At 36.5% G+C, this 25,382-nt stretch overlaps 2 protein-coding genes across 3 annotated transcripts; both read right to left on the bottom strand.

The window, feature by feature from the left end:
• Positions 1–407: 407 nt before the first annotated feature.
• Positions 408–16,558, bottom strand: LOC106156174 (sodium/glucose cotransporter 4). 2 transcript variants are annotated; one of them, XM_013531292.3, is made up of 15 exons: positions 16,340–16,558; positions 12,613–12,681; positions 9,820–9,924; positions 9,477–9,536; positions 8,695–8,799; positions 7,426–7,531; positions 6,078–6,158; positions 5,580–5,785; positions 4,011–4,146; positions 3,619–3,726; positions 3,066–3,216; positions 2,508–2,676; positions 1,742–1,963; positions 1,064–1,445; positions 408–691 (listed from the first exon to the last, which is right to left on the bottom strand). In XM_013531292.3, the coding sequence occupies exons 1-15, from the start codon at positions 16,439–16,441 to the stop codon at positions 480–482; spliced, it is 2,214 nt and encodes a 737-aa protein (XP_013386746.2). In that variant the 5' UTR covers positions 16,442–16,558; the 3' UTR covers positions 408–479. The 2 variants fall into 2 exon arrangements, with proteins under 2 accessions (XP_013386746.2, XP_086865121.1); XM_087008995.1 differs by lacking the exon at positions 16,340–16,558 and having other exon boundaries at positions 9,439–9,536; positions 12,613–12,677.
• Positions 16,559–20,961: 4,403 nt separating this feature from the next.
• LOC147763180 (uncharacterized) lies at positions 20,962–24,394 on the bottom strand. Its single transcript, XM_087010156.1, has 3 exons — positions 24,193–24,394; positions 22,805–23,134; positions 20,962–21,437 (listed from the first exon to the last, which is right to left on the bottom strand). The coding sequence occupies exons 2-3, from the start codon at positions 23,121–23,123 to the stop codon at positions 21,313–21,315; spliced, it is 444 nt and encodes a 147-aa protein (XP_086866282.1). The 5' UTR covers positions 23,124–23,134; positions 24,193–24,394; the 3' UTR covers positions 20,962–21,312.
• Positions 24,395–25,382: the final 988 nt, after the last annotated feature.

Genomic DNA, 25,382 nt, shown 5'->3' with positions numbered 1-25,382 from the left:
CTTGAAATAAAGGTCAAAGGTCAAATCCAAGGGCATATTTGAAATCTACACATATGACTTTTGGAAAGCTGTCTGTAGAAATTTTTCCCATAACTCCTTCCTTAGGGTAGATAATTAGCATTTAATTTTGCCATTTTTAGACAAGGGTGCATTGCAATGAGTGCCACACCTAGACCCCAATACCGACAAAGCCCAAATTTTACGTGGAATGAGTTGAGATTATAGGTGACCTAAATCCAAGAGATGGGTACAGGGGCCCTTACCGTCTAGGAGGAGAAGCGGTAACGGTGACTTGGCGGCGGAGCCGCAGGAGCCGGCGGAGCCGCAGGAGCCGGCGGAGCCGGCGGAACATACGGGTCGGGACTAAAACCATGGGTACCGCCAGCGCCTACGCTGGTGGTACAATAATCATAAAGTCTAAAATAATATTAACCTGGTTTCTTAATGAATGAAAATAAAACTACACACACACAAAACACTCAAGCAAAAAATCCCCACAAGAACATTGCCACGGACATCAGGAGCACAGCATTGAAATTACAGAATAATTTCCATCGGTGGTCCTCAGTTAAAGACATGTGTTTCTGCTCTGCAGCTTTCTTTTCTTCCTCTGTTAACTGAATTTCAGGATGGGACTCAATACCACACAGCCACTGGAGGGCTCGTTTCCAACACGGCAGAGAATGGACACCTAAAAACGTACCAATCAATGAAAAAATCCTCAATGTACTAGATGTATTGAATTTATTACTTATCTCACATGAATTTAAAAAACATGCCAAACAATGAGACAAAGCCCACAATTTTGAATATATATATTATATTTCAGACTGCCCGCCTCCCCCCTCCCCCATTAAGACAAATTTTTAAGGACACAAACTGCTAATTTTTTTTTCATTTATGAATAACATTATAAATTGATATAATTGATACATGTACTAAACATATGGCATATGATAAATATACTGAAAATATGGCATAATATATATATATATATATATATATATATATATATATATATATATATATATATAAGAGAACATCCCCTAACAGTATATAATACCTTCAAATTTCACATCTCTCTCAGGATCCTCAACATCCCCATTCTTCTTTGTCACAGACATGTCTCTTTGGTCCCCATTCTTCTTGTCACCAACCAAGGACACTTTCTCGTCTTTTTCCTTTGTCATCTCATGGTAAGCTCGGTTCTTTAGAACATCTGTTTTCATCTCCTCATCCACCATTTTCACTTGGCCATCCCCTTGGCCTGCCTGACCTGTGTCTCTTTCTTTCTGTTTTGCCACATTGTCCTTTGTTACCAGTTTTGTGTCTTTCAGTTCCACAATACCCTGACTACTTTCGGAAGAGTCTGACCTAGAGTTGGCCAAGTCAATGTCAATGCGAACTTTGTTGCTGTTGCGACTGAAGAATGTTAGTCGGTGAAGCTGAAATCACAAGACACACTATTAAATATATAATGAGCTTCATGGGCAGAAAAACATGATACAGCTACAGCTACATGTAATGGCTCATATGGTGGTTTTGTAATTCTTAATTTAGAGAGACAACATTTTATTAGACAGCTGCAGTAATTTTTGTATGAATAAATTAGGACTCTGCCTTCTTCTTCTACATCACAAGAATTGTGACATAAGAAAAAATTATAATAATAAAGATCTACTTATAAAATGAACATTAAGCAAAACTGCCAATCCTCATATTTCTATGACCCACTACTTACATGGTCATCTTTGATTGGTTCTGTCATCAAACTGACCACAACAGCAGTCAGTATGGTCAGAAGGAAGAGAAAGATGGCAAAGTATAAATAGTGAAAGTCCTTGATGATGCTGGGCCTAGGGTCCTCCCCTGGCATACCACATCCTGGCACAGAGTACGAGTACTCCCAAACGAAACGCCCCATGCCTGTCAAGAAGCCGATCATTAACGCAGCAAAGGCACCCTGAAACACACAAATCAGATAAAGCATACTACCTTATAGTTCTATTCTATGCATTAAAAATACCACAAATGCTATAAAAATATATAATTTTTATGATTTTAAAATGATGTATCTGAAAGTTTGATAATTTTTGCCCACTGAAATGATCGAGTCATTATCATAGTAACTTTAACTGTTATTTATTTTTGAACTCATTTTGGTCTAATTGTATATCCATTATTTTATGTAAAAGTTTGAATCTGTAATTTTTATTCTAATCCAGTTTATGTACAACGTCAATCTAGTGGTTGCTATATATATATATAATTAAACTTATTATTATTATTATTATCATTATTATATTATATAACACAATGAACTTTCATGTACTCATACCACAAAATATGTAATCAAATTTCAAATAATATTAATAATAATCAGAAAACTTACATGAAAATACAAATTTTAACATTTACACTCTTTTTGACTAACAAACATGGAGATTATTGTGTTCAACAATATCTCTTTATTTTAGATTCTGAACTACTTAAAATCTGGACCCCACCTTCTCATTGATTCTCTTCCACAAGACAGCCAGAAGGAAAACAGCACATATGGGAGGCTGTTGAAAGCTGGAGACCTCCTGTATGTATACATAGAGTTGGTTGCCCTCGGACGCCTTCAACACCGGAATCCAGATGATACTAACGACCACCAAGAAGACCACAAATAGCCTAAAAAAATTTAACATTAAATTTTTTTATATACACAGAATACCTGGTAACCTTACCAAGCCTTTAAAACTGAAAGAAAAACCTAATTATAATATAACCAAATTATAAGGTACTACATGTACACTAATAAATGTGAATGTAGACTAATATGACCTCTTTTTTTTGCAAATTCTGGTGTCAAGACTAACAATGTATTGTAATAAAGTCCAAAAAATGGCAATTCTAATACCTTTCAATTTTTCTTCACTTAAATTTTTTTATCAACCTTGAGCATAACTGCAGACTCTGACAATAGATAGATAGATAGACAGACAGACAGACAGACAGATAGATAGATAGATAAAAACTGGCTCATTGTTTCAAGGACCTGGCCATGTACATGCACTGACCTGCCCACTATCATGAGTTCAACATCAGATGCCTTTTTCCGAATTCTTGTCCACAGATCCATGGTGAAAATGGTACTGCTACTGTTGAATATTGATGTCAGCGATGTCATCAGAGCAGACAGCATCACCGCCAACATCAAACCACGAGCACCTGTAATAGAGACAAATGAAATCCCATGATGGCAGCAATGTCATGATTATAACTTCACAGATTCCAGGCATTGAAATGCATCCCTCCAGGAAACATTTAATAACCAGCAAAATCACTGTCACAAAACTGAAATTAGATGAATAGCAAATAGAATAATTTTGACACTGCTTATTGTGAATCATAAAGCCGTTTAAGCCAGTCCCTTCTTACTAACATTTACTTGCCCAAAGATAAGCCAAACACTATGGTGTTAACCTTTGCTTACTGACAGACTGTTGATATTGGACTTAGGATTATAATGTATTCTGCTATCACATATCTATAGGTGCACCAAATGGTATTGTAATTCCACCCCATGCAAAACAATGGTTAGATCAAAGCTTTTAATAAGTCTTTCAGTACCTGGAGGCATCAGGTTCAGCACCAGTGACGGGTACGCTATATTACTGCAACCAGACCTGCTACCGCACACCTCCAAGCAGACTTCTGGGTCTGAGCAGCCCACTGTGTCTGAAATCATAGATGTCATGTTTTCAACTCGATGCAGGTGTGCAGGCTCACAGCCAGGGGGGGGGGGTCTGGACCTTTTACCATGTAACCTACGTGTACCTATATTAAATTTTTCCCAGAGTGGACCTTTTCCTGGCAAAAAGGGCGGTTTGTTAAAAAACCCTGGCTACAGGCCTGGGTGTGTATGAGGTTAATAATGTATAATTGACTTAAACCCAGTCACCCACAAGTTTTAAGGGGGACCATTATACAGGTAGGTAATGGTAATGCCATGGCTATTTTACCTGGGAACAGAACTCTTGCAATCATCCCTGGCATCACGAGCAGGAACATTGGCAATATCTTGAGATACCCCGTAAAGAGACAGCCTGCCTTGGCATGGGTGTAATTCTTGGAGGCAAGAACACGCTGGACTATCACCTAGAAATAACAGTACTGTAAATACAATTATAATATTATCACAGGTCCCATTCACAACAGCGGACTAAAACTGTTAGAAAATCGCACTAAAATGCTAAAAATTGTGTAATCATAAAATGCAAGTAGCAGCTGAGTTATCAATGATCTTTCAAAAAATCATTTGAAATATTGTTTTTAGGTGTGTAAAGAACTTTTTAGCTAGTTTTGACATATTTTTGGAATTATGGACCCCCACTACTAACAGGATCAAATATGGTGACACACTTAAAATGTTGCCATGGAATCCCTTGAAAGACAATGAGTAGATTCCACGCTAGAATTACTCAACAAAAATTCAAGTGGGTCCGCCATATATGATCTGCGTATCTGTTTGTCTGTTGCTGTGAATGTGGCCATTGTATCATGTATTGTGAGTACAGCTTGTCCATAAGCATGTAGAGCTCGTGGTATCAAGAGGCTTATCACAAACACACAGGAACATGTGCATGCATGTAAAATATAAATAAAAAAATCTTGCAGACAATATGAGTCTCCAGGGCATATCTTAATCTCTTGTCACCACTTTTTCTCTCTCATACTCTTCCCCTCACTCTTCAGTTCACTCCCTCTGTCATCATTTCTCATTCATCTTGACAAGTATCTTTGTGTACAGTTAGTTATAAGCAACATGCTCTGGTCCTTTCTCAAATCTCAAACTTCCCCTCCTGGAGACCTTGTTTTCAAGTTACTCACCTAATGCTCTGATGGAGCTCACAGAATTTTAATGTTATCTGGTAACGGTTCTCTTTTTCATGAATTCTGCTGATTGGAATATCAGCAGGGCCCCCATCTATAATTTACACTGCATGTTTGTGTTACCTTGAACTTATTTTTTATAAGTTTAATTTGCATTAAATTAACTTGTTTATCTAACGCATCTTCTGCTTTCTCTTACAAATTTCATTTTCTGTATTTCCTAATAATTCAGTGCAATTGTTGTATTGTTCTTATAAAAGTTAAGCTAATAAACTAGCTTAAAGGCCAAATCCATGGGATTTTTCTGACAAAATGAATTTTCCTAGGTACTGTAGAAGAGCAACTTTTTCCTTCTCACTGTACTTGTATTTGATTTTTTTATTCTATTTTTAATTTGATAATTTAGTTTAAAAGACTAGCCAGTCATCTTTTTTTTAATTTTTTAAGTCAACATGTAACAGTGATATAATTTTCAATAAATATATATTGCATGAATGAAATATATCATCAAGATCATTTATAGCTTGTACTTATTGTTTATAACAATTATTAATTTAGAAAATTTCTAAAATAAACTGTTCAGTATTTTAAATTAAAAACTGAATCCAGAACAAATGTGACAAATTCAGAATTTAACCAAAATACAATAATTATGAATAGTGGTCAAGCCTTTGACCACAGGTCAGACAGCCACTCACCTGGTCAGCACACCAATACCATATAGAATTAATGGTCAACCCAATTATACCTGGCCAAGGTAAATCTGACTTGACTGGATCACGTAATAAGTTCCAGTAATCTTCTCTGGGGAGACCACAAGTGCTGTTGCCATACTTGGTGGAGTTGGATATAGCATTAGGGTAGCTCTCTCTCAGACCTTGAATACCCCCCACCTCAGCAAAACCTGTTGGTGAGAAATACAGTAAAAATATCATTTAGGGATTGATAGAAATAAATACCTTTGCCTGCAATAAAAGAAATTTTAACATTAAAAAATGATTTTTTTCAGTGGCACATACATGATTTTGGATTGTAAGAAAATAACATTAAAATTCCATTCATGTCCTGTATGAGGCAACAAATACAATTTTATGATACCCTATTAGGTAACTAACTTCCATAACCAATATAACAATTTGATATACCAAGAAAGGAGCATGGTACCATTTAATACCAGTTACTTTGTTTCAACGTACCTAATATCATGAGAGCAACAGCTCCTATCAACATTATGATGGTCTGTATGAAGTCGGTCCATATCACTGCCGTCAATCCACCTGGAAATAACCTTCATGCTGAAGTCAAGGTCATCTTTATAATAGGCCTGTTTTAGTTAAATATTAAATCTCCCAATAACAATCTTGCATTGCAAGAAAAGTTGGGAAGAAAATATCATAAACACAAGATATCATAAATTTTAAAAAATAAATAAATAAAGGATGGGGCAAACTTTCAGCATGGACCTGCATTTTAGTCCTATGGCTGCCTGCAGCTAGTTAAAAGGAAAACAGAAGGTTCCTTTTTTTAGATATTGCTGAAACAAGTTTGAAATACATACAAATCATCATAAAATACAGGGCATCTTTTGAAATGAAAGTCTGTTCAGGCCAATTTTTGAACTTGACCTACAACTTTTGCCCCACATTTGACTCCGGAATATTCAAAGCAAAATTGTGACTTTGATTTCAAATCACCGTAGTGACAAGAAATGAACATGGATCAAATTCTTGTTCCAGCAACTTTGGAAGGACTCTGGTAATTGCTGCCTGTGCAGTCACAACTGTGGATGGTGCAACTGGACACATTAGAGAGCATTCACAACAAAGTTGATCCGAGGACTAACTAGTTCATGTATCAAATATGGCGCGCACTTGACAATGGATTTCCATCCCCACACGCACTGTCCCAGTGGGGGCAGAACAATTAAATCCCACCACAATTTCAAATGGGTGGTGCCATATTTGATCAGTGGATCTGTTAGTCTGCAGATCAAATTGTTCTGAATGCAGGGGCGGATTGAGACCGTCTTCAGGGTCTTCCAAGCTTATATTGGTGGGTATCTAATTTTTTTCTGTTGGAAGACAGTCAAAAATGGCAGATGGATCAACAAAATCATTTGGAAGACTGTCAGAAAATACCTCTGGATCCGCCCCTGTGAATGCCCCCTTAGACAACAACCACCAGTGTTGGTTACTGTGCATGAAAAAAATTTATGCACCAAAAATACCCTTCTGTTCCCTATCTGGGCAGGACGAGCTGCATACCTAACCCTCTCCATTTATAAGATGCTTGCTTTCTCTCACTGAAAAATATTTTCATTAACAGTTTATATTATGGTAAATGAATCTCAATTTAAGTGGCACTACTTGTACTATATCTTTGCACAAACACTTAAAAACCTGGAAGATAGCAAAATTAGTGTCATACACATAGTATATGCGTATATATATATATATATATATATATATATATATATATAGGAGAGTAAATAGTCTGTTCATGTGTGTACTTCCCCCTCCCCCTCCTTCCTGATACGAGACCAACCTGTAATTGTGAAGAGGGCTGCAATGGACAAGATGGCAAGTATTGCAACATAGAGATTCCAGTTCATCGCCTGCTCAATGAAGATGGCGCCACTATACAAATCAGCCTGCAAAAAAAATTAATAACAAGTTATTCTTTGCAAATAAGTTAGCTTCTGGGCAAAAATATAAACACCCTATGCAATACTCTTAAAATTCAATCAGCATTAGGTTATACATTTTATATATATCCTGTAATAAATCAATGTGCTACAGACTACTGCACAATTACATGTATAAAACAACATCAGCTCATTTGGAGTTGCCCATTACATGTTACATAAGTACTAGTAATTCAAATGGGGGGTTTATATTTTTGCACAATGAATATAAGATTAGAGAAGCATGGCTTAACTCCCTGCTACATGAGGACGGGGGTAGGGGGGGTCACTTAATATCCTCCTGCTTTCTGCACTTATGATCTTTACTTCTCCACAACACCTGTGTCTACAGTTGAGCTCAGAAAGAATGGGACGTTACCAAAGTAACACTTTTTAACAACTTAACTGGTTACTTGCAAGAACACCGCCCCCTTTTTATGAATGGTGGTTCATTGCAGCATGGGGTGTTATCTCCTGTCCAAACAGACTGTGACCACAGATGTGTTAGCTCTTATACCCTATAATTATCGCTGTTAGCTAGATAGTTACTCTTGGTAACAAGAGGTAACAAATGGATAACAATCTGGAGCGTTCTTTCTGAGCTCAACTGTATTTGCATCTATTCTTCCTCTCCACAAGCACTCCCATCCCTTCAAATTTACCTCTGTTCCTTACACACCCCTTCCTGTTTACATTTACTTCTGTGGCATTCTGCACCACCCCCCCCCCCCCATCCACCCACACACACAAACCCCAACCTGTTTATATTGACCTCTGCTGCCCCCACCTTCACACCCCTACCTCTTTATATTGACATCTGCCCTCTCCCACCCACCCACCCACCCACCCACCCACCCACACCCACCCACACACACACACACACACACACACACACACACACACACACACACACACACACACACACACACACACACACACACACACACACACACACACACACACACACACACACACACACACACACACACACACACACACACACACACTGTTTATCGTCTCAGACATCAGTCTATTACTGTTTTAACAGTATAAAATTATCCAAAGCTCCGAGCTTTGGTTGGACACTTTTATACTTTTTGGTTGTTTTTCCACCTGTATTCTCAACTTACCGAGATCTTGGTGAAGATGTACATTATCATGGACATCACCGCCAGGTAGATCTGGATACGCGAGCCTCCAAACCGTTTTTGTAGGTACTCAGGAAGTGTAAAGACCTGAAAATACAATAACCAAATTTGTGTTATAATCTTATATTTAAGAAATATGACAAATATCAATGTAACAATAATACATAAAAACAGTGGATAAAATCAAGAGAAACCAAAATTATATTTTTTACTGTATAAATATTAAGACTTATTAAACATGAAAGGAAATAAAATGAAGTAGATTTACAGATGTATCTTGTACTGCAAAAAAGGCGTTATCCACTTAAAATGACCTAAGGCTACCACAAGGTGGCCTCATTTAACCTTATTTTTCAACTAATATTGAGTGCTTAGGTTTGTTTCATGAAAGAATTTGAAACTAAAAGCTGTTCATAACTTTTAGACCAAAACTCAGGTCCACCTTGACCACATATAAATGAATAGCAGCCTAATCTTATTAAATAATGAGCCTGGTCTATGACAAGATAAAGATGGCTTATTTTGTAAACCAATAGTTACTTCATATTAGCATACTATATCAAATTTATCACCATACGCAGCAGCAGAACAAAATAAGGGTCTAAAAGTCTACTTTGAGTCTTAAGATGTTTTTGTGAACTAGTTACTTTATTTTAGCATATTATTGTGCATTTATCACCACATGAAGCAGCAAAACAGAATTTGGGTCTAAAAGCTGTCTTTGACCCCTAAGATGTTTTTGTGAACTAGTTTCTGGTTCTCACCCCCGACGCTATGTAGACTGGCACAAACAACCATCCTAGCAGCAAGACCACAAATATAGCCTGAAATAGTAAATAAGACACTGTCACACCTTGGTCACTTGGTGCACCTTTATCTGGCTTACCTACCCGATATCTTATTTATGAACTGTTATACAAAACGTGTTCACAATAAACAATATCAGGGTTCAAATGGGCTGTTACTGTTACAGTTACTTTCTTTAATGTATGAATCAAATTGAATTTAATTAATCAAAACATATAGATGAATACAAAAAAAAAAAAACATAAAAAAACGTTACATAAGAAATTGCACTTGCATACTACCTCACAGGTGACAACGTACATTAAGCTCATACACAGCAATAGCCAGACCACCGGCTGCTCCCGAGCCTGCTAGGCCAACAAAATGGATGCTCCCTATGTTACTGGCAAATAAGGAGGCTCCAACCTAAAAATACAAAAGTAGCATGTTAATAGTAGATTGAAAGAGTGAAAAGAGACCCTGATTCTTTTCAAATAGAGAGGTTCAGGAAATTGAGGAGGGGGGGAGTTTACTGTATTCAAACTACAAGCCAAGTATGGTTATCTTTCCAATGGGGAAAAATTGTGAATTTTACAGATACTGTATTTTTAAAGCCATAATTTCTTGCTAAGAACATTCCTGTTGAGTGGTTGCAACAGCAGGATATTCTTAAGTTTCATTCTATGTGATACAAGCACCACAATGTCATATAGAAATATAATTTTTGTTGATTTAAAAAAATTAAAATCTGAAAGTTTGATAATTTTGGTGGATTGAAAAGAGCGATTTATTACCGTACACTAAGTCTGGTATGTGGTGGAACTAAAGTGGATGTTACTAGCAGCTTACTGGTTCACTACAGGTATATTTTATTGTATTTTTTTTTTTCACATCAAATAATATTGCCTTGAACTTCACAAAGTTCACGACCCAGGCCCAAAGATTACAAGAGATATACTGGTATAAGTACTCATATACCAGTATTTTTAGAGTCGTATCAGTTGGGGTGAATTTAGTTGAACTTGACAGACCTCAGAATGAGTCACCTCCACACATGAAACATTATAAAATCCATTTCTACAACCAGGCTAATAAATTGTTTCTAGTTGTAAAAATATTCAATAAGATGCACTAGTACCCCAGTCTGTTTAAGTAAAGCCTACTGCATGTGTATGTATATTCACGTACTCTTCATTCCATGACCTGTCAAATTTAAACCGTACATGTATCAAAAAATTGTTTCTGAATACTCCTAAAGCACTCTTATGTCAAAAAACAACAGGCCAATTATCTGTTCTAGTTTGTGTAAAGTTCAGCGCCTCATACTATATCTATACCTTAATATGTAGTTGTCAATTCTGAAAAACTACTCAAATCAGCAAACACAACTGCTTATCTGCAATTTTGAAGGTCGAATAAATAAAAAGACAAAGGTGTCATTTCTTGTTATCATTCGCCCCATCAGCAAATATAAACACCATACAGGGTCAAGACTATTGAGATATTGATGTTTAACCGAACAAATTAACCAAATGCAAGATATGGAGTTAGCAAACAAAGATATCCACCAAGTTTTAAGTCAACAAAAAACCAAAACATTAAAGATAGGTGGTTGTAGGAAACATGGTACTAGTACATAAATTGGAATACAATCGTACATTAGATATAGAGAGCATTATGCACTGCCATCTTTTTTATTAATTCCGAGAAGATTTTAATGTAGATAATTATAGTATAATGGTGTTATATAGAAACCGTTTCTTAGAAACCTTATACCAATTCACTCTCCCCAACACATTGAATTGATAGACAATTACGAGTAGAACCAAGACATCTACATGGTGGCTGCATATGAAGGCTTTTAAGACACAAGAACACCATATGTATATCATACTTCTCTCCACATGCAGTGTCAAAACTCAGTTTCTTACAACTTGCCCTTTTAAATTGAAACACAGCAGGTTTTGTAACTGAGTAGCACTGATGTAAATATGCCATGGCTAAAAAAAACAGCAGCAAAAGAAATAAGATGGTTAATTTATTATCAGCAAAGGATGCATTAACTGCTACCGGACAAGTGGTTTTCTAATTATCAATATTTCTAGTATAATATGCACCACGCTTGCATCAGGTCTGAAGACTGGTGCCTTTGAGGGACAATTGATAGGTCTGAGGACTGATACCTTTGAGGGACAGCTGATAGGTCTGAGGGCTGATACCTTTGAGGGACAGCTGATAGGTCTGAGGACTGATACCTTTGAGGGACAGCTGATAGGTCTGAGGACTGATATCTTTGAGGAACAGTTGATAGGTCTGAGAACTGATACCTTTGAGGGACAGCTGATAGGTCTGAGGACTGATACCTTTGAGGGACAGCTGATAGGTCTGAGGACTGATATCTTTGAGGAACAGTTGATAGGTCTGAGGACTGATACCTTTGAGGAACAGTTGATAGGTCTGAGGACTGATACCTTTGAGGAACAGTTGATAGGTCTGAGGACTGATACCTTTGAGGGACAGCTGATAGGTCTGAGGATCAGCAAACTTTGAGGGACAGCAGATAGGTCTGAGGACTGATGCCTTTGAAAAAGCACTACTAGATAGATCTGAGGATCAGCAATTTTTGAGGTTGAACTACTAGGTTTATGGAATGGCGCCTTGGGAGAGAGCTGGACATGTCTCAGGACTGGTAATTATGCAGACATGGTCTCAATTAAAGCCAGGGGTATTTGCACACAATGTGACTGGCAGTCACATCGTGTTTAATAGGATGTATACACACAGTCGTGTGAATGCATTCAGGGAAGTTTCCATGTAGTTCTCTGCACAGTGGAAATTTCCTATTCACCTGAACAAAATCACCTGAAAAAAACGAGCAGGAATTTATATATGTAACTAACTGTTCTGCTATGGTGAATTGGACTCAAGCCTACACTGTGATAGTATGATGCCATTGCAAAATGAGACTTCCTCTTGGATTAAAGCCACGGAGCTTCAAATTGCATCTTTGCTCTGTCTCTATCATTTATCAAACAGATAAGTTAAAACATTCCTCCACTCCACAGAAAAAAAAGCTTGACAGTAAATTATGTCTCCACGGTAACCATGACTCACAGGCATCCAGTGCATGTTCCTTCCCGCCAGGAAGTATCCTCCAACACTGCCACGGTTCCTGCAGGAGCTCTGAAACGAAATTATAACCAGAATTTAGTCAGGACTACATTACATCATGTTAGGAAACAATGCAGGACATAACTGCATTTGTGAAGAATATTTTAGTTTTATTGCTGTGACAGTTGTTATTAGGCAAATTTATATCAACATGAAGTTTGAAAAAAAAAATTGATTCAAGGGAGCACAAAACAATTAGTGACAGAGAAAAAAATTGTGACATTTTGAGCCGTTTTTAATCTTTACACAAGAAATATACTGTTTCAGAAAATGTAAAATGTAAATATGCTATTATGTAATATTTTTTACTTAACTCCATTCTGAACGAGACATCAAATTTAATCTAGTGCACATTCTTTCTTGGTGTTTTCTTGGTGTTAAAACAATACCCTGAACTATATCATTATGTGACCTTATTTGAGTTCTTTACTTCGTTTTTTTTTTTATTCATGTCTCAATCTATCATAATATCTGGCATATCCTAGGGGGACTGTACTGATCAATATATTATAACAGGTAGGACTCTCATTCTGTGACGGTGCCATTTTTACCTGCTGAATTACCCAGACGCATAAACTTAGTTAGGTGTAGAAAGCAAGTTTGGTGGATAACTCCATAACCGCTGCATGTAAATTCACTAAAATTTGCAAAATTATTAACAAAGCTGTAAAGAACAACTGACTGTTGCAGATGTTTGATAGCATATTTTAAAACCGAGGTTAGGGGTCTTCTTTACAGAGGTCTTGTCCATTAAAAATTGGCGTAGTTTAAAGCTATTGATGTGCTAATCTTAACCATCTGCTTTTAAGAAATATGGTTACACCCCCCTATAATACTGATGCACAGTTCCTATTTGCTTTTGAAATTTCTATGCTGAAAGCACAGGTAGTAGAGAAAATCAAGAAATGAAAAAAATCAACTTTATCCCTTAAACCACTGAAACATGTGACTTCATCAACAAAATTACAATGACTGTTCAAGACAAATATTATCCATGAATATTACAGGATATGGACAGCAAGCAAATTATTAATAAGTAGTATTTTTAGCCTGATTTTGGCCAACAGGGATATACCAGTACATGTATTCCTAAGATACATATGCTACCAGTATAATTTACATGTACTGAACAAGTTATGCTAGTACTGGTATTCTTTGTCAATGAGCACATTCAGAACAATGGACTACAGTAACAGATCTGCAGATCAAATATGGCAGACCACTAAAAAGCTTGCTGCTTAATTCAGGATTTAAGGCACTGAATAGATTTCCTGCCGAGATAAAGCAATAAGCATTTGAGTGGGTCAGCCGGGGTCATGTCGATACTCCCCCGCACCGATATTCCCCCTTAGTAATTTTTTGTATTATACGCATTGATACGACCCAACACCGATGGATCCCTGCACCGGTACATCAACGCACCGATACTCCCCCTCAGTATATCTGTATTTGTGGGGGAGTATTGGTGTGGGGAAGTATTGGTGCGGGGATGTACCAGTGCGGGGGAGTATCGGTGCGGGGACATATCGGCATGTAACCGGTCAGCCATATTTGATCCATGGATCTGCTAGTCCCGCGTTCTGAATGAGCTCTATGTCATCACTGCTGCTGTAAAAATCTTACCATCACTGTTTTTGACTGGTAAACTCATCAACCAATGCATATTGAATCTAAATCAGTGATGTATGTTGTGTCCATGTGTTGTTTCTGAATGTGTGTTTTAGATGGAGAAACACTGCTGATGCAAAACTGATCAAATAAAATGCCAATGTTTTTAATGTCTTTAATGTCAAATTTCCACTGACCCGTGGTGAAACAAGTTGGTTTTACAAATTTTCTGCCAAACCTAGATATATATATGTAGCATATTACTAGTACAGAGTATTGTACTAATAATGAGGTGCATATGAGTATTGAATTCGTATGTGAAATCTATTAATTATACGCACAACTTCGATCATGTGAAATTAGCCTTTTTACAGCTTTTAAGAATGAACATACATGCAGCATATTCATCTCCCTCTGGGTATGAAAACATTCAACAAAGTTTGACTGCTTACATATACGATGTCAATCTAACAATCCCTTTAAGTTTCTCTGCATACTAGTAATTATAAAAATTTTTCTCATACATTAATTAGTGCTTTATGAGATACTGTGGCAGTACCTTGAAGATTATTATATTATAATCATGGTAATATAAAAATGGAATGCTGACATGGACATTTGACCATATCCAGATAACATTATATCCATATGGGATATGTGCAGCTCACCACCCTGCAACTGATCATGACCGACTAGCAATACATTGTGTTAATGTGAGGTGCATTTGGGATGAAACGTTTACTTGTGTGCACAAGACATTACCACATCTACTACAGTAATTGATACTTTATTAATCAGTTCTCTGATTTATCGCAAGCTGCACTGTCTGTAGAAATCTGGACTACATGTAGTTAATGACAAGACATTTATAGAAAATGTTCTATTTCTGTCTCCTCCAACAGTCATTTGTCATTACAGAAGCAGATACTCATATTAGTACAACACATCCATTTTTCTTTCTGACTTTGCAGCTGTTTGCTTTCTGCCATTGATTCCTTTTGAAGATTCTTTGCCAAGGACTTGCTGCAACATGGATATCTTCAGTCAGTTTTGTAGATGAGAGTCCCTTGTCTTTGTAACTGTATCTTACTCCTGGCACCTCTAAGATAGCAAGTGATGGTTTGACTTGTCTGAGTATACGTAGGATTGAAAGGGTGCAAAAACACTATTAAAGCGTGTGTGTGTGTGTGTGTGTGTGTGTGTGTGTGTGTGTGTGTGAGAGAGAGGGAGGCTTTTTAAATACAGAGAGAATCAGGATCAAGGAACACACACACACACACACCTTAAAATAATCTGGGTGGGGTACTGAAGTCTTTATCAAGTGGTTTTATCCCATTCACATCGTTCTACATGTATGTGGATCAAGCCAACTCTGCCCGACTCTCGCTAACAGTATTTGTTTCTAATTCTAGTTATATACTTGCATAGGACTATTCATGGTGTCCTTTGAAATATAATTAAATTTCTATGAGGGCAGAATATTATATTTGTAAATTAAGATGTTTTGCTGTGCCTGCTTTTAATTATTGAAGAAAATTTGAGACCGTCAAGACAAGGCCTTGCTGGAACAATCAAGGAAAAATGTACTCTATCAATGTGTAAGTATTTTATCGATTGATTATTATCATCATATATTACTGTAGAATAATTATAGGTGAAAAAAAGTATTGAAAATAAGCCAAAAGACTAATCCAATTTTCTGACAACAGTCTACATGCAAGAACACAACAAAAGAGACTGTGAAACCGGTTTTAATGGGTGCACCACTACTGTAGGTGTATACAGTACAGGGGGCCCCTGACCCCCCCCCCCCCCCCCCCCCCCTCTAAATCCGGTACTGCGGTACATGTATGTGGACTAGGAATTTACACACCTGTAACGCAGCTGTGTGAACCTGTCACGTGTAGAGGTAGATCAATTTTAATCAGGTTTAAGGGTTATGAAAAATTAAAGAGATGCTCATCTGAAAACCATAAATGCTGTTCTCAAAAGCGGTTAATGTTTAACATATGAAACCATGCACAATGTACATTACTAATTGAAACCATGACCAAATCCTTACCCATAATCCGACGCATAAAACGGCCAGGAAATATATGGAAATAGACAGAATGTCCCCCCAGTGCAGCGCTGTGTCTCCTACTGTGTTGTACGTCTCCTCCATGCAATGTTTTAAGTCTCTACTGCAGCATATATACGGACTTAGAAGATTCCAGATATTCTTGCAGCTACCGCGTGGGTAAATCAATATAAATGCCTGTAAAATGTAGGTCACGTTATTGAGCTCTTCCCATTTAGAGGGGTGAAAGGTTGGTGTTTCCTACAGTGAGGCCATTGCAGGCCACTGGGTTCATGAAATTCCCTTTGTCACATTTTGGAGTCAAAGGACACTGAGGATTAGGCCGAGTTTTTTGGTTTCTGGATTTTGGTACTCCTGAAAATTCCTAAAACGTCATTTAGACTCACTATTAAACTAGGTTTGCCCTTCATTTTTAATTAAGAAATATAGGACCGACTTCTTCTTGAAAATTGAACGATTGTTGTGAATTGTCAAGCCTCAAGGGTAGAATTTCCCACTATCTACATGTATAGAACCTTCTTGATTCTTGGAGTAAAACTAAACTTTTTGTCATATTTTATTTAATATTAGAATTGGTAATGTGATCTTCATACTACATGGTAGAAAAGCTACAATTATACCAAGCTCATTTTTTTTCTTTTTTGCCCATTTTTAGGTTGGCATAGTTTAAGAAATCTGCTGAATAGGCTTTATTTCCAAGAAATCAGGAGGAACAATAATAATGAAACTGTTTACATAACTGCTATATTTGGATTTTCATTACAAAATTTAATTAACTGAACCGTAATAATAAATGATACAATCAGATAGTGCTACCACAGACTTTTTACATAACTGCTATATTTGGATTTTCATTTCAAAATTTTATCAGTGGGCGACGTCGGTGAGTCAGAAACAACAGCTAGAGCTGCCATCTCGGTTCCAAAATCAGAAAAGTTTATTTATTCAATTTGAATCAGATATTTATTACAGATTACTAGATGAAATAACATTTTGTCACATTTATGTCTTTTACTTTCCATTGAGAAACTCTGGAAGATAACTTTCACACATACCTAATGCATGCCAGCACATCTTTTACTTTTGACTTCATTCAAGTACATGTGAATAGAATACTTCCACAGTCCCTCAGCTTTGCACCCAAATAAACCGTATCATAATTTAATTAACTGAACGGTAATATAATAAATGATACAATCAGATGGTGCTACCACAGACTTTTTTCAGGCTACAGAATTTGAATGCTTTGGGTTGCACACTTTTAGATTGATATGTCAATAATAAATGACCCAATCTTGATGTCAAAGCTGATTTCCTTAAAATTTCAGTGGATGTGTTAACATAATTATTTTGGGTTAGAGAATATGACTGCTTTGGGTTGCACACTTTTAGATTGAAATATCAATAATAGATGATTCAATCTAGATGACAATCTTTGATCATAGGCTTTGATTTGATTTTATTATATATTATTCGTATTTCATTAGGTGTTTCTACAGAATTATTTTGGGTTTGAAAATTTGTTGCTTTGGGTTGCACACTTTTACAAAGATATGTCTTCAACAACAAAATTGTATGTTCTTAATGGGGCAAGTTGAAATTTCTTTAAAAAACGAACCACATTTTATCAAAATCAAGTGGACTAGGTACTTGGTTTTTTCAGTGAAAAATCACAGACAATTGTGAATTTTACACCAACTGTATTTTTTAATTCATATTTTTTTAATTGTAATTTTCTCATTGAGTGGTACAACAAAACTAAGAGTGCCTTACAGTTTTATTCTTTATGATAAAGACACAAATCCTACATGGAAATATATTTTTGAACTGAACTTTGCAAATTTTCTATCCCTTATATCTCGAAAACTGGCAGAGATACGCCCATAGTTACTATTGAACTTGTACAGGAGGTCATATTCTGGCAATCTCACTGAGACCTTGAAGTTGACCTTTGACCTACTTTTCACCATGATCTGAACTTCTCAATTTTTCAACGAATGCTACTGTATGATTTGTCAAGGGTAGAGTTACACAATATCTATAGAACCTTCTTAATTGTCGGAGTAAAATGAAGATTTTAATATTGCAGGTGTTTAATCGGTTGCATTTTATTTAGATAAGACAGATTACTAATGTGCTATTTATATTTTTCAGTAAATGAAAAGAGACAGGAAGTGAGAGGTCTTCAACAACTTTTATAAAACTCTTTCTTAATCATAACAACACCTTAACAGCTGACTGCCCACATACCTATAAACTATGGATTCTGCTATGGTCTGACAGTCAAGTTGTGAAATACAGTAGTACAGAAATTTCATATATGTAAAGGTGGATGGTTAAGCAAGTCATTTTAATGAGGAAAGTTGCTTTGGAATATAAAACCTTTGAAACATTCAAATATGGGTTTCGTCTGCGTCGCTCTCCTCAGCTTGGAGATTGATTTCATGTGCGTTATATCAGTAGTGTGTATGCTGACGATTTTTTTCAGAGGTGATTATTTGGACGATGTGCTGGAAGGAAATGGTATCATAGAAAGAGCTAGGTGATGGGATGGTGACTGAGGACGGTCGCCATGAGTTTTATTTTCTAGCGATGATAGATGGCTTTTTATTACACACCCTAGAGATAAATCACCTAGAAGTCGAAAGAAAACGTCCCAACTGGCTTGTGAAAATGACATTCCAGTGAACGTCTGTCGTCCTCTCTGCCAAACGATATAATAATAAATCATAACAGTTTGTACACTCCAGCCCTAAGGTCCTATTTATTATAAGTAATTAATAAGTAATAATGATAAGCAAGGAGGTATAACTCCTTGTGATAAGTAATATCGGAGTTATTTTCCCGACTGGTAAAAAAAGTTCCCAGGTTAGTTTTTAATGAAACTTGATAGTCGATTTTCTCATGCAAAAAGCCACCTTCCACTGACGTGAATAAGTTGCACAGTTTTTGTGACATGAGATATCTAAAAATGTTAGTGTTGCTATGGCCAAATTTAAAAGTGACCAGTTGGCCGACTTCGTCGAGATCTACCTCATTCATTGCTTCTTACTTCTAGGTAATTTTCACCAGGTATTTATGCAGGGAATAAAGTGCAATTCTTGAACAAAATTTCGACCGCGACGTCATCTCAGCGCACGCGCTCCTACGCGCAGCCAGTTGCCATATGACTGGTAAAAAATTCGAAAAGTCAAAAACTCGAAAAGTCGAAATATCCAATAGGGGCCACCATACTATTGCTATCGTCATCATTATTTATAATTTAAATTACTAGTAAAATTACCAGGCGATTATCAACTGAATCATACACTGTAGTACTATCTACTGTTTACATGTACGCAGTATTTTGCCGAGGAAGAATATTTGAATAGACCTAATCTCCCGACCTTGAGAATAATCTGTATGACGGGGCATATTGAAAGGTGTGTTATTCATTTGACTATTTATATACATTTCAATGTGTGCAGAGCGTGTGAGAGTTCAGGATTTTCCTAAGGGGAGTGGGACTTATTTATTTATTTTGGTGTTGTTTTATTTATTTCATATTGTCATATCTTTTTCTTTTAACAGGTATGACAATGCTCAAAATGCGCAGATTTATTGCCTAACGTCTTTTTATTTAGTATAACAATTGGAGTCGTCATAACGAATACACAGAATACGTGTTAATGTGTAGCGTTAACAGTGTTACCAGAGGACCACATCAATTCATAGGCTACCTTCTTACATTGACGACAGCGCCTAGCTATTCACATGTATGCTGCAGTGTTGCCATCACACATTGCCGCAGTGGAGTAGTCACGCATTGCTACAGAGGAGACAGCGGCAATCCGCAAAAGCAATCCGCAGAATTTCCACAGAGGAGGAATTGGCTTTCGGAGTTTTAAATTGCCTATATCTTACCAAACGTATTTGAGAAAAGAATCAATAAATGCATGTTGGATACAGGGGTAGAGGTTTCGCTCCTTTTTTTTCCAAACATATTTAGAAAGTTGTTCTCACCACCAGACTAGAAGAAAGACGAACTCTGAGAACCGGACGTTCATGTTCCTGAATCTGCCATTATTATTATTATTATTATTATTTATTTATTATTTTTTTTTTTTTTTGAGAAGGGTGACATGGATCTTTGTGTACTTGTCCCCTTTCATATGTTGAATCCAACAATGAAAATAAATGAAGTCCTTCTTATCAAGTCTTTCATGTCGCTTTTATTATATATTTTAATAAATACTAAAGGCATAGCATTGTTAACAAGTTCTTATTTAAAAAGCAGGTCTGTGTTACTTAAAGTATAGAACGGGCGCACATTTTATGTAGCAAAGTAAATCTTTTCATGTGATTCAGATTGATAACCAATGTACAAGCATGTCTCAAAGACACTGTGTTTTCAACATTTATACTGCATTCATTGTATAAAAACATCGAAATCGTGATCACGAACGTATGCTATCTTTGCGAGAAATGGTACTTAATTCTTGAAACGGGAAGGGTGAAATTCTAGAACTTGAGCTACTATAAGTAACGGTTTGGTACAGTCATTTGAATGAATAAAATGGGTGAAGTTGACAGTGAGTAGCAAGGAAAAAGTTCAGAATGTGACATGAATTTTAATGATGTATTTGGCCCCAATTAATCGCCACGTATGTCTTTGAAATTATGCCTTCATGATGTGTCCATATTAACCGTTAACTTTGTTCACAAACAACAAGGACTCGAAGATTTATTTTTGTAAAATCATGCTTCGGTTGAAACAACTGGAACTTAAAAGTGACAAGTTTGTACTTATATAAATCAAAATGAAGATTCCAAATAAATGCCATTTACATGTACTGGTAGTCTCTTTAGTAATCGTTAACCAATTCCTTGTAACTTTCATGTAATCTTGAGGTGCCTTCAGTGGAACTTCAAACCCCGCTTGCACGCTTAAATGTAAAAAAGCCGCAATTTTCCTTTTAGCGGCGTTTGCTGCCAAAACACAAATGCTGCGTGACGCTGTTCTGGTGACAAAACATCAAATAGTCGCAGACGTTCATTGCTGTTTCACTTGCACAGCACGCAGACATCGATATTCCTGCATCTGAAATATACAAATTTTAAATTCTTAAAACATTAAGAATTTTTAAATTCTTTGAACAATTCTTACTAACGATGTGTCTTAAAAGACACATAGTAAGAATTGTTCTTTTTTGATATTTATAATAATAACAGTAGGTAAAAGAAAAACAACCAGCAAATTTTCTTAACACCATGAATAATTTCATTTCACTTACTTCACTGAATTTTTTTTAGCAAAATCCCAAAATATCATATAGTACATGTAGTAATTGACTGTAAAGGCGTTTAATAGAAATTTCTTCCAAAGTTATCGATAACTATCACTTGAACTTTAGTAAATAGAAATTACTGAAACCATGCACAATTTTATAGATGACAGATGTACAATGTAAACACTTAGTCAGTAACCCTTACAAGCATCATATGTGCTTTAAATTATACAGTGTAGTCGTCAGCAGTTGTTCGTCTAGGCCACTCAAGAATCTACTGATATGTTATTACTAACTGTTAACAGTATCACGTTGTCACCTTTACAATGTTTGGCACTCCGTGTTATATATGATTCATAATCTGACAAAGAAAGCTCTCCATCCACTGATGGTATGGTTATCACCCAGATCTATTTTGGATGTAATTTCTTTTGACTGAGCAGAGTGAACGACGGCAAATATTAGAAAAATGATTATAAAGGAATTTGCACGACTCAAACATTTGTTCAAATTAAGGATCGGGAAGGCACTGTGTTGAAGCAAAGGCAGTATATGATAAAGGAATAATTGCTGAGAAGACTGAAATGATGTGTAGATATCTAGTGTAAAAAGAAATAGTCGCGGCATCAGTTTCCACATTGCATCCTGTAATTATGTTCTCTCATTTCGTTTTAACTTAATTAAGCAGCTTGACATCGTTTTGCATTTCGCCTTAATGAGGAGACTGGCAATACACACATGTTGAATTGGCTATATTAATCTGTAATTAAATAATTTACATTACAAATGGTTTTACGAAGCGACTTTCCTTTTTTACTCGAATCCATTGATTGACTAATAAGTATTCTATTTAAAAGAATACCACCATGTTTTCGCGTACTGTTGTCGTGAGTACGCACATTTAATCCCTGAGAGTTACTTATTACCATCCAAAATGCGACCGATAATCATGATTTCACTACATGTAAATACAGCCGCAAACTGTCACCTTGTTCACCAAGTAAAATAGCCTTAATCACAAAACCGCACACAGTGTTTCGCCAAACAAATAATAGCAGGTGTATAAATCACCCGTCCGTGGTTTCCATTCAGTTATCTATTTTTCTCCACTTGGCATACTTTAAATTGAAAATGTGTTTTTTTTAAGCTGAGAGTACATGCACATCTTAATTGTACTTACGAAAACGTTCGCATTCTGAGCATACACGGCTACGTCGCTCAGTTTCACAGTGTGGCCCGGACTTCTTTATCACTCCCGTATTATACTCAAGAGAGCCGTCCACCTCCGAGCCTACAGCACTGATACTTGTTGCTGACCTCTTGAACTTCTCCGTGGCCACTGCTACTCCAGCGCCGTCAGCGGCGGCCAGAACCGACACATGTTTTTGGGTGTTCGGAATGCGGCGTGTCGGACTTGCACCGCCAGGCGATATTAGACCAAAAAGGTCAAAGGCACACAATAGACTCAAAGTGGCTGTGGCAATCTTCATAGAGATCATAGTGCGTTCATCTAAAAAAAAAAAAAAAAAAAAAAAAAAAAAAAAAAAAAAAAAGATTAACATCTCTTAAGTTAAATCTTGTAGAACTGCTGCGTTAAATCAAATCTCGGGACAAAGAATATAACCGCGATGTGCTGGCGCAGGGTATCATGCGCATTCTGTGTGCTGCTGCTTAATAATCACCAGTTCCAAGTTCTTATCAAATTTAGATGGGATTCTTGGGTCTAAGCATGAGTATTTTACCAGTTTATACCCGTTTAAGATAAAACGTGTTGCGCAAGCAACCCTACGCAACGCTACACTCATTGCTTTGCGGTATAATGGATACTAATATAGAACAAGGAATCCAGCATAAAATATACAATTTCTCTCCGATTTTTGGTTCAATTACGAATTAAGCACCCACTTTTTTATGAAGTACGCACTACCTTAAATGCTATTTCATTAAGAGCACAATATCATCTAAATGTACATATTAATCAAATACAGGTGTTGTGAACTTTGAACTAAAATCACTTTTAACAGAAAACAAAAGAAGAATTTGAAGTTGCTGGTTGCCTTAACTGACCTGAACTGAAATTTGTAAAACAGTCCTAACAGGCATAAAAATTATATTTCACAAAATGTCTCATAAGCAATTCAAATATGTTGCAAATTGTTGGTTATTCTTTTAGAACTCTTGAGAGTATTTTATCCTGTGAATTTCCCAAAAATTGACGATGCTAAATATACAATGACCCAAAGAACGAAAACTTTATATATAGAGAGAAAATGAAATAAAGATATAGATTAAAAGGAGAGTGTTACTGTGCATACAATAACTAATTATTAAAATGGCAAAATGCAAGCTTAAACCTTCTTATATGAAGACCCCACCTCTCTTCCACTTACCAATACTAGTAGTCGTAATGTAAGGTAGTTAAACGCAACAGCGTATAAATGATGAACAAGTTTAGTTTAGGACACGGATGGCACTCAGATACAGTTCTGTATACAACGACAACTACGTTCATGTCCACATACACGCACTATATCAATTACATTCTCCAAGTTCCATATCTCTGCTCACCTGTTTCCAGTGTGACTGCACCGTTGTTGCTTCAAGGAGTAAATGACAACGATAGAATACGCATCCGATTTATAATAGATCCAAGCAGATCATGCGCATCTCGTCTTCCTACGCCTTCCTTCTATTTGCTCATAGAGCACGGTTGACAGGAATAGAGTCGACTGATAATGGTCTGGATGATCTTCGAGAACTACAGTGAAAATAAAAACAATTTCCTGACTGAAGGACCCTTGGGGCCGCATGCTATATTTACACTCGACCAAAAAAGTTCGGGAACATGAAATTGTTTTTCAATAATTAAAAACATATATATAATATAGTGGGAAAATCATCAGTGTATATAAAAAAGTAACGAATGGTGGGTGCATTATTCAAAATGTTTTGGTTAAAATATTTACCTTAGCTCATATATGGTTTTTTTATAATCATTAAAAATAACGAGGTTTCCGAACTTTTTTGGTCGACTATATGTATTGTACAACAGTTCACGGTAATGATAACCCCCATAAATACTGATCATTTTCAGTGATTTTTCTTAAAGAAAAGAGTACCGAGGAGAAAACATCATTGCAGGTTAACATTATCAAAACGTTTTTACTTTTATCAGTGTTTGCACATCCTTATGTAAATATTGAAAATAAATTTTGAGAGAAATACATATTTTCAATTTAGGTCGCTATGGATGGTTGGAAGCCGTAAATAATTTCTTTGAATAATAGATGAATAGAAATAAAAAATAAGCCAGGGTTAAACTGTTTCATCCGTTCTTCAAAGCGGAATTTGTAGGTGTGAAAAACGGTGCGAAAGGAATTTTTGTTTTGATTGGGTTAACTATGTTGCCACGGCAACAGACGCTCAGTTTATCACTCGTTGGATTTTAAGAATCAGGAGCCAGACGTTAATTAAACGTGGAAATATGATTGTTTAACAACATCATTTCATATTGATGGATGAGAACTTATCTAAACCCACACTGAAAAGTGAGGGCGTTACGGCTAGTGGAGAATGCGTCGAAATGAAGAAGTCTGAGCGTTTATCTGGGAGACAATAACGACGTTGAAAGGGGTTTTCAGGAAATACGTCAAGACGAACAATCGGATACAGGCTTTCAGATCGGAGGTGTGGTGTGAGAAGTACTTGATGGCCGTCGAGGTACTATTGTGGACGAGGGTTGAGATGAAGTAGACATG

Source organism: Lingula anatina, chromosome 3 (assembly GCF_051362555.1).
Source record: "Lingula anatina isolate TDL-2025a chromosome 3, LinAna3.0, whole genome shotgun sequence".
Classification (NCBI taxonomy): Eukaryota; Metazoa; Brachiopoda; class Lingulata; order Lingulida; family Lingulidae; genus Lingula; species Lingula anatina.
The sequence above is the reverse complement of the archived record's forward strand: the minus strand, read 5'-3'. Positions and strand labels throughout refer to the sequence as shown.

Bases quoted from the DNA above. Each gene is read 5' to 3' on its own strand.
- LOC106156174 (XM_013531292.3), bottom strand. From the start codon at position 16,441: ATGGAGGAGACGTACAACACAGTAGGAGACACAGCGCTGCACTGGGGG. The intron at 9,537-9,819 runs GTACGTTGTCAC...TTACTATTTCAG, and splicing joins TTGCTGTGTATGAGCTTAAT to GCTATATTTGTGGTCTTGCT. The intron at 7,532-8,694 runs GTAAGTTGAGAA...TTTTTTTTGCAG, and splicing joins ACATCTTCACCAAGATCTCG to GCTGATTTGTATAGTGGCGC.
- LOC147763180 (XM_087010156.1), bottom strand. From the start codon at position 23,123: ATGATCTCTATGAAGATTGCCACAGCCACTTTGAGTCTATTGTGTGCC. The intron at 21,438-22,804 runs GTAAGTACAATT...TGTATATTTCAG, and splicing joins CTCAGAATGCGAACGTTTTC to ATGCAGGAATATCGATGTCT.